Source organism: Boleophthalmus pectinirostris, unplaced genomic scaffold (assembly GCF_026225935.1).
Source record: "Boleophthalmus pectinirostris isolate CB_2022bp ecotype Guang Dong unplaced genomic scaffold, ASM2622593v1 HiC_scaffold_15, whole genome shotgun sequence".
NCBI lineage: Eukaryota > Metazoa > Chordata > Actinopteri > Gobiiformes > Gobiidae > Boleophthalmus > Boleophthalmus pectinirostris.
This window is the reverse complement of record NW_026571070.1, coordinates 26,228,925-26,239,051: the sequence shown is the minus strand read 5'-3', so window position 1 is coordinate 26,239,051 and position 10,127 is coordinate 26,228,925. Positions and strand designations below refer to the sequence as shown.

The 10,127-nt window shown below is 37.9% G+C and overlaps 1 protein-coding gene across 1 annotated transcript; it reads right to left on the bottom strand.

Annotated features, from left to right (window-relative positions):
• Positions 1-1,142: 1,142 nt before the first annotated feature.
• Positions 1,143-9,131, bottom strand: LOC110165560 (inositol monophosphatase 1-like). Its single transcript, XM_020930760.2, has 9 exons — positions 9,014-9,131; positions 6,604-6,688; positions 6,381-6,520; positions 4,413-4,517; positions 4,072-4,117; positions 3,892-4,000; positions 1,805-1,913; positions 1,552-1,703; positions 1,143-1,326 (listed from the first exon to the last, which is right to left on the bottom strand). Exons 2-9 carry the CDS (start codon positions 6,664-6,666, stop codon positions 1,211-1,213), a joined length of 840 nt encoding a protein of 279 aa, XP_020786419.1. The 5' UTR covers positions 6,667-6,688; positions 9,014-9,131; the 3' UTR covers positions 1,143-1,210.
• Between the last annotated feature and the right edge of the window lie 996 nt (positions 9,132-10,127).

Genomic DNA, 10,127 nt, shown 5'->3' with positions numbered 1-10,127 from the left:
ACAACAGGCTGAATAGGCGTTAATATATTAACGTAACATATTAACAGTTATTCAGATAATTATAGCATAAACAACATACATTTACCAAACTCACTATCTCACTCCAGATCACTAAATCCATTGAATTTTTAATTCACGGTGTCACTTCTGTGCGACCTCCGGAGGTAAACCATAGATTCATGAGGTAAACAGAGCGCTGCTTCCTCTTCTGTGTAGCTGTCATCAGACTCAGCATCAGTTCCAGTTAGAATTATTCCAGTCTTTCTGACTCCCGACAGGATGGTTTCGATTGTCATTGAAGTTCAGGCTTTGTCGATTCATCCAGGGACTTCCAGGAAAGTTACATCGCTCACCCTCCCGGTTCCTGTGAAGCTGTGTTCTCCATCCCCGTTTTCCGCCAGGCAATCACAAGTTTCTCACTCACATAAAAATTTCTTTCTGCTGCTCAATTACTGTTTTCGGCTGCATATTTCACTATTTGCAGCGAGACAGTGACTCTTTCTACAGGAGGCATGCGCAGTAGAGTGTGTAGTGAGAGTGGTACAGGAGTAAAAGTAGTACTAGATACTGACACACAAGTCTAGAGCACCCTCTTGTGGCTGTCACTCTGAAAATTTTAATATACAAGTCGCACCAGAGTATAAGTCGCATGACGAAGCAAACCATGAAAAAAGTGTGACTCATCGTCCGAAAAATACTAATCAAATGAACAAAAGCAGAATGTAATACGTTGTAGATTTTTTTTTTTAAGTAATGTAAAATAAAACAAAAAAAACTACCTTGCAATAGAAATATACAAAATATTTAGACTGAAAAAATATCTGCACTATACTGTATAATGAGGACAGTGAATGTTTTAGTAGATTTGCTTCTCTGACCAGATTATGCATTATTCAAATTTTTGTCTTGAATTTATATTGTACTTTTATAGTCTAAACATTTTTACTTCAAGATACTCCATTCATTATTCATTCAATTTTTGCCTGCCATTTCTGTAGCCACAACGGCCTTGGGGTAGAATGACAAAGCAAGGTTAAGTGTCTTGCCCAAGCACTTTTTGCAAATTAAAAATGTCATATTGTAAGATGAAAACAAAAAATGTGATGAACCAATTGTGCAAAGTAGTGATCAAACAGTCAGAGTTGGCTTTGTTATGAGATTTTATTACAGTAACAGTGAAAACAGTACATTCCGCTTTGAGGTCCGCCCTCTACTCCGCATCGTCCCTGTCTGACGGGAAAATTTCGATTTCTTTTATGACCCGATTTGCGATATCAGGATGGTTCGCACACATCATTCTTCTGGACATGAGGTCAAATGGTCCACCTAAAAAGCGAAAATCAAAAGTAAAAAAAAAAGCATTTAAGGGCCCATGTCACGCTACTATCTGATCTACGTTATGTTTTCTCATCCTTTTTTTTGAGGGGGTAACTACATTCTAACATGACTTAAAGCTCACAAGAGTCAATTTTGCGTAATGTAGGACCTTTAAAATATGTAATTCAACAATAAATCTTTTCAGTCAAGTTCATTTTCTAACATTACACCTACCATCTACGTCGCAGACTATGCCCCCTGCTTCTTGGACGATGACCGCTCCGGCTGCTACGTCCCAACAGTGGATCCCGATCTCGAAGAAGGCCTCAACTGCTCCACGCGCCACCATGCACATGTTAGTGGCAGCTGTTCCCGTGCCCCGGATTCTATCAAAGTGGCAGAGAAAAATATGGAGATGGAATGGTAAGTACAAAGCAATTAATAAATATACAGTAAATGAAATATAAAATGAAGTGTAGGTGTGTACCCGTGCACTGGTATCTCAATGATTCGCTTCATTGTGTTGCAGATCTTTTGCACTTTGGATGGAGTTCGGTCTGTCCCAAATTCTGAAATGATGACTGACTTCGTAATTTCTGCAAAATTAGAAACCACATGTTCATTATCACATATTGTGTTGGTGAGTTTTTAAAAGGTGGATTATGTAACTATGTCGATGGAAGGTCCTCGCCTTGCCTGGAATGTTCCACAGTATGGGATTAAATGTATCCATCGCCATAGAAATGAGGAGGTGGCACTCTCAGGCCAAGTTGCGGGGAGAATCTGGACACTGAAATTTTTTTTATTCTTGAGCAAAAAAAATAATAATTACAAAATAAGATGGATGGATTTAATGCATTATGGAACATTCCAGGCAAAGACATCTCAGGTTGCAGCTCTGCCTGTGTACAAGTCTCTCCATGGCCTAGCACCAAAGTACATTTCTGACATGTTAGTGCCATACGATGTCAAAATGACTCTTTTTAGATCATACTGTACCCCACTGTACACAGCAAACCAAAGATAAATAAGATTAAAGTGGCATATAATGATGCTCTCAGAATAATGCTAAAGACTCCAAGGTGGGAAAGTGCTAGTGCTAGTGTATACCGTATTTTCTGCACTATTAGGCGCTCTGGATTATAAAACGCACTGTCATAGAATGGTCTATTTTAAAACTTTCTTCTACCGTACCAGACTTTAAACGAAACAAAACAGTTAGATGGCTCAGTCGGACTTTGTTTGGCGCGTTCACAGTGACTCTCGGCTTTGTTCAATTGTGGCGTGTAGGGAGGGTGCTGTCTGGGACCGCTGGATTGTTGGCGTGTTCGCAGTGACTCAGTGGCTCAGAGTGGCACATTGTACTCCATTCCATTCCTCGTCCGCGCGGAGTGATGAGTGTGGCTGTGGGTGTTTTTCACTGCGCGGTCGCTGTTTACTCCATGTGTGTTTGCGTGCTGCTTTGTAGTTTACTGAAGTCGTGCTGAGAGTGGATTCGTGTATAGGGCGCTCTGGATTGCGGAGCACGCAGTCGTTTTTTGATGGGGTTGGAGGCTTATGAGCGTGCCTAATAGCCCGGAAAATACAGTAAATTTATGTGTAGGTTAAATGAATCAAGAAATGAAATGCTTGACTGATATTTATTTATTTTATCTTATTTATTTGAGACAGGGACAGCGCACAATTTTAACATTAACCTTAATAGGAGAGATGCATTGTCCCAGGTTGTAGCATCAGTGCTGATTTTCTACCTGTAGTCCCTGGGCAGGTTCAGTGATTGATTGTATTTAACTGACCTTTGCTATCAACTGTTCTTCCTGGAGACCCATGTAGCATGTTTTGGGTTGTTAAGGAAAATGACACTCAATATTACGGACATCTGGGAATATTGGAAGAGCCAGCTGTATCTGTTTAAATTCTACGGACCTTACGTCACTGTAGGTTTTCTATGTGTATGTGTGCTGGTGGGTTTATATGTGAATGTAGTGTATAGTGGGTATGTCTTTCAGTGTACGGTTTGGACCCTGAGTCTGTAAATAAAGTTTAAAAGCTCAGGGACCGGCCTCCTGCTGGTGCCCAGAGTCAGGACTAAACCCAAGGAGTCCACGTTTCAGATTCACGCAGCTAAAACTTGGAACAGTTTTCCTGAAGATGTGAGACAAGCCTCTACCTGGACGGTTTAAATCCACGCTCAAAACAGTTCTGTTTAGCTGCATATGACTGAAGCTGTTTTTATTCTGCATTCTTCTTTCATTTATGGTCTCTCTTTTTAATTTTATGATGATTATTTATGTTTTGATTTGTTCGTATTGTGATTTTAATGCATTTCTTATTCTGTAAAGCGCTTTGAATTACTTTGTGTAAAATTACACTGCGCACCTTTAATGAACTTTAACATCAGCCAATCAGACATCTCACTACAAAAATGTCCAACAAACCTGCTGTTTAATAAGAGCCATGCTTGTATGATCACACTCCTAAAGCCCACGTAAACATGTGTAGATTTAAGGTGAACATTCTGCCGTTTTAATAGCAGCATGTAGAATGTGGCAGAGGATTTGACCGCGTTTTTACCTTTGTTGTCTGATACTTGGATGGACTCTTCATCACAGTAGGCCCCCTGTCCTTTCCGGCCTTTGTACAGTTTGTCTTCAAAGCAGCTGTACACCACACCAAACTCCAACTGCAGAAACACACTTGTTAGAAATAATGTTAGAAATACTGGCACATTTCATCTTTAGTTTTAGATCTTACCTCTTTATTGACCGCAAAGGCAATGGACACAGCCACAAATGGGAATCTGATGGAAAAATGACACTGATATAAAATGAAATGTTGCAACAATTTATAATGGACAACTTAAATTAATCAAAATAAGAAAGGTAATTAAAGGCACTCTGATTTTTACTGTCTTAAAAACATAAAAAAACAATTTGTTCATTTGAAACAACCCAAATTATTCACCACAATGATTTTATAATTAATTTGGTTGTCATAGTAATTCTAACAATAACTAGCACACTAAAGTATAGATATAGTACAAGGACAAAGCAAACTACATGGGAAAAGCTTCAATAGTTATGCAAATATGTTACCCGTGCACAAAGTTGGTGGTTCCGTCCACGGGGTCTATAATCCAGGTCGGCTCATCGGTTAGGATGCAGGCTCCTTTTTTTGAAGCTGATTCTTCACCAATAAAACTGTAAAACATAATCCAAAAACAAAATATTTTTAATGTTTTATTATGTAGGAGGAGCACTAGTTTATGTCTGCTGTCAAGTCGGCAAAAAAAAAAATTCTACCCAGACAGTAGAGGGCAGCAATGCGCATGTAAACGCACATCACCCATTGATTTAAAAACAGAACAGTATTGTTAATTTGACTGTAACTTGATTATTATCATTATTATATTATTAATTATGAAGCATCAGGCAAAGAGACTATCAATGAAAGTGTGCTAATTTGGCAGTTTTTATACAGTTAACTTTCAAATACAGGTACTTTAATGCATGAAATCAAAATAACCTGACTTGAAAAAAAGTTGTACATTTTGTATTAAAGGTGTTTGAATTTTCTACCATAATCTACTTTGTCATGTACACGCCTTCTTCTTTGTAATTACTCTTGATTGTTTTTCTTAGTTGTGATAAATAAAGGATTCTGTAGCGTCACATAACAAATGAAAAATAGTCCACTGCTCACTGCCATGACTTGTATCTATCCATAAGTGTGGCCGACGGCGTAGTCCATCACTCTGTTGTGATGACATTTACAATGACGTATCGTAAAGGGGAAGGCAGAGGAAGAGATTCACTGTGTTTTTAAACTCCATATAGCTCCAAATTGGATGATTTAAGCCCTGGAATTACACATCTTCACTGAAATGAAGGTGAAAGGCAGCTGTTAACTTGAAATCTACCACTACATGACATCACAAAGAGGAACAGAGCATTTGGAGATGTAGACAGACGAATACCGTATTTTTCAGACTATAAGTTACACTTTTTTTCATGGTTTGGGTGGTTCTGTGATTTTCACACTGACAGCCACGAGAGGGCGCTCTAGGCTTGTGTATCAGTATCTGCCACTCCTATTACTTCTGTACCACTGTCACTCGGCTCTACTGCGCATGTCTCCTGCAGACAAGTAGTGAAATATGCAGCCAAAATTCAGCAGCATAAAAAAAGTTTGGAGTGAGCGAGAAACTTGTGAGGGACTGGCAGAAATCGGGAATGGAGAACACAGCTTCATGGTAACCAGGTGGGTTCACAGTGCAACTTTCCTGGAAGTCATTGGATGGATCAACAAAGCGTGAACTCCTCTGACAACCGAAATCATCCTGTCGGGATTCAGAAAGGCCGGAATAATTGTAACTGGAACTGATGCTGAGTCTGACAACAGCTACACAGAAGAGGAAGCGGCGCTGTGTTTACCTCATGAATCTATGGTTTACCTCCGGAGGTCGTGCAGAAGTGACACCAAGGATGAAGAATTCAATGTAATGTAATAATTATTTAGTGATTTGGAGTGAGATGGAGAGTTTGGTAAACGTACGTTCTCTTGCTTATGCTGTAGTTATCTCAATAACTGTTAATATGTTATGTTAGCATATTAACGCCTACTCAGCCTGTTGTTCTGTTCTATTCTTGTTACTATAACTTGCCTTTCAAGATGAAATGTTGGTTCCTGGTCTTCGATTTTATAAAATACATTTCCCCAAAAAGTGCGATTTATAGTCCAGTGCAAATTTCTTCATTACGCATTTTTTGGCTGGTGTGACTTATAATTGAGCGATTTATAGTCCGAAAAATACAGTAATAAAGGATTACTCAAACATGTGTGAATGAAACAAAACACAAATCCAGGTATGTTTTTGAGGAGGTAACAACACTACACTGTTGTTTATAGCTCTAGAGACTCAATTTTGCACAATATAGGACCAAAATATTAAAAAATTACAATTGACTGTTGTCATAGATTATAAATATATCAAAAACAAAACACAATATGTCTTCTTTCTGCATGTAAAAACCAAATGTATATATAGCTTTAGACAAACTTACCAATGCACATCATCTCCAAATTTCTCCTTGAGTGCCCCGATGATGATTTTCTCCACCCTCACGTCGGTAGCAGTGACCAGGTCCACGGTGGAGCTCTTCGTGCAGATTCTAATTTCACTTTCAGAAGCCCTGCGGATTTCCTGTCAAAACAAAACTTTATGTTATGCAGTCTGAAAAGGTGAAGCCTCGTCTCTATTGAAATCTACGAGTTACTTGAACATACCGCCCCGGCTTTCTTTGCAATTTCAATAGCAAAGTTATACGCTTCGAGCCACGGGTCAGCCATTGCTTTTTCTTCTTCTTTGAACCTGTAATAGCACAGCAGCAAGTAGATTAAATTGTGTAGTATATAGAACAGTTTCAAAGTTTTTTGAGATTTAAAGTACTTTTGTTCACTGCAAGATTCTTGAATTCAAATAGTAGATCATTAAATGGCTGATATTACACTTTATGATCTGTTGTGTCGTTTCATTCTCATCTTTAACACACAAACCCTGCATATTTAGGCTGTGTTTTTTCTCAAACTGAAAACACTTTGTTCCACCTTGTGATGTCATGTGGTAATACAGGAAGTGCACTAATGTATTTTAAACTCTTTTAAATTTCACTACAAGCATTTGGGTAAAATCAGCTCCGGAATTTCCTGTCTCTACTGAACTTAAGGAAAAGGAAAAACTAAAACGTAGCCCTTAACTTGAAAACTCCCACTACATGACATCACAAGGTGGAACAGAGCATTTTGAGTTTTGGAGATGTAGACAGACTAATAATAAATGGTTATTCAAACATGTGAATCAAACAAAACACAACTCCAGCTTTGTTTTTGAGAAGGTAACATCATAACACGGCTTAAAGCTCAGAAGTCAGTTATTTTTTTGAACATAACTCTAACCCATTTTTTAAACTCATTCATTTAATTCCACACATTCTGTCATTCTCAATACTCAATACAGTTACAATAAGTTTTGGTTCTTATTGTTTAATTCATTTCAGGTTCTATTCCTCATACTTTCCTGCAGCTCCAATGGTCCAGACAAAGAGGGGGTGTGCCTCATATCGGCCATTCTTAAAACCTTGGAGGAGGTCGTTGGCTGGACCATGTGGAGAACTGGTTCAAGTTCTCTTTCATTATTTTTGCGTATTTGGTTTTATAGTTTAGGTTCAACACAATGTTTAGTCTGTTAAACATTTAGATTTTAAAAGGGGACTTGGTCTCATGAAAAATCCTCGCTTTGTTTTAAAGAGTGACCTGGAACTGGGCGGGGTGTAAAAGCAAAGCAGGTGACATCAGTTGGGAGAGACTTCTGTGTAGATTGTTTGGTGCTTTTGATTTGAGTTACATATTTTCAGTTTATTTGTACTTTTTTTTTGCATTAACTCCAGAAGTCTTTTTTGTTGTCGTCTGCCTCCTACTTTGACCTCGTCGGGCCAGCTTTCCCACACATTATAACATGCCTTAAAGCTCACAAGACTCATAATTATGTTTTACAGTATAGCATTAAACTTATCTATCTCCAAGGAGACAAACAAAGTCAAGTAAGTCACATTACAGGTTAGATCTGTGGACTGAATCAATGAATGCTTTTTAAGTTATCTGTCAGCAATAAAATATTTGCAACAGATTAAATAAAAAATGTTAAATAAATCAAATCAATGCCAAACTTAAAAACATTTAGGCAAAGCAGTAGCATCACCATAGCGACAGGTGGTTAATCATCCACCTGAAAAGTTTCACTGTTCTCACAGTTAAGCTAAACTGCAGGTATGTTTTGATGAGAAGCATTACGCTGAATGGACAAAAGATTTGAGAACTGGATTATTTACGAGTGATGTCTTTTGTACAGACATGTCCAAATGAACCTATCACAGAACATAAAAGGGTTGCGTAACATTTCTCCTGTAGTTTTTCTCATGTGTAATATACCACGCTATGCATATGCAAGAAACAACATGCAACAGCTTCCCACAAGGCTGCTGGAAAAAAAAACAATGGCAAAACGACGGAAAATGATCATTCATGAAAATCTGTATCAACTTGACCTGCAGATGTAAAACTGATTAGGCTGCACAAAGCTCATTGGGCTTGAATGTTTATTTTGTTATTTTCAATTTGTATCGTTATTGGACAATTATGTGACATTATTTAACAAAAAAATAAATAAATCTAATTCAAACATTGTAGCTCTTATATAAAGATTTTAGTGACATAAAAAAGTGGACTAAGAAAAGGATGATTTTTTTCTCAGTCCTTACAAAAATGTTTTTAGTTGTGTTTTATAAATATATGAATTTATAAACCAACAAAAATGACAAAAATATTGAAATATAACATTGATAGCACCTCTCACAAAAACTACCAATGCAAATTTATGCTAATTTGGCAGTAAAAAATTCACTGTTATTTTCAAATTGTTTAAACTTAGACAGGCAAAATTTACTGATCCACAGTGAATTACTTAATGCATGAAATGAAATTTAAAATAAAAGTTGTATTTCTGGAATGTTTGTATATTTATAAACCAACAAAAATGTCAGAAGCATTTAAATATAACAATGACACCTGACAATAGCATGGAAAATTAACATTAAAAAAATTTGCAATTAAAATTCTAAAACATGAACGGAACTCTTACCTGGGAGCAGTGATGAGCTGTGCCGGTGGAGACTTGCGGGCGTCTGGGAACCTTCACTTTTAAAAGCTGGCTCCAGGCAATAGGAAAAGTACTGGCTCCTCCCTGATGCATTTCTACAACTTTTAGAAACAAAAACCACACTGCAATGACGTGAAGACACACGATCTACACTGATTGCATGTATGGCTGTGGTCTGAGTGGAAATTTTTACACATAAATGACGGCACATTGAATTAAGTAATGTTTGTATAGAATTAGCTGGTTTTAGGTATACTCATAACGGTAGCTCAAAATGACATAATGAGACACGTCAAAGGAAGTTAAATTACATAAAACGCTGTACCTAATTTTTACTGACTTAAAAACGTGAAAAAGAGAACTAGATAATTTTAAACAGTTTGCAGTGGTTTAAAGTTATTCCTCGCTTACTTTAAGCATTCTGAGTATCGTAATTATTCACACAGATAAGCCTATGAGAGCATTTCACAGCATTTGTCATCGCGGTAGGGATAACCACAACTAGCATGCTAACTGAACACTTCCTGATTCTTGAAGGGATAGCACACAGCTGACTAATTTAGACTAGAAGAGCAATCTGTTGAATTTAGGCCAAGTTACAGGTCAGAACTAGCCAGGCTGGTGCCACCTAGTCCCTCTGCTCAATTTAATTTCTCTCCAGCGACTAGGTCAGGAATCAGAATACACTAGACGGTTCGCAAAAACCCTGGAAGTGCGAGTTCGGACACCAGCCAATCAGCGAAGAGCCATATATTCAGTGTTGGCGACGATTCCCAAGATCGAGGATTTAAAGTCGGAACAAAGAGAATGTTTGGTGAATTTCATCAAGGGGAAAGATGTTATTGCCCTTCTTCCTACAGGATTTGGGAAAAGCTTAATATACCACTTAGCCCTGTTAGTGGCGCAAATAACAGTGATTGGTTAAATGATATAAAGTACCCGCCTACTGTCGCGCAAACGAATTATAACACTGCGAGGTCAGACGGTTTCTACAAAGTGAAACAAAGTGAAACCGGCTGATGAATGAGGCTAGGTCAGATCAGTGGAGAGAAGTCCTCGCTCACAGTAATAATAACACACATTTTTCAAGGGAATT

Coding starts and splice junctions, on each gene's coding strand:
- LOC110165560 (XM_020930760.2), bottom strand. CDS start 6,666: ATGGCTGACCCGTGGCTCGAAGCGTATAACTTTGCTATTGAAATTGCA. Junction 4,518..6,380: donor TTTGGAGATGATGTGCATTG/GTAAGTTTGTCT, acceptor TATGTTTTACAG/TTTTATTGGTGAAGAATCAG. Junction 1,327..1,551: donor CATAGTCTGCGACGTAGATG/GTAGGTGTAATG, acceptor TTCGCTTTTTAG/GTGGACCATTTGACCTCATG.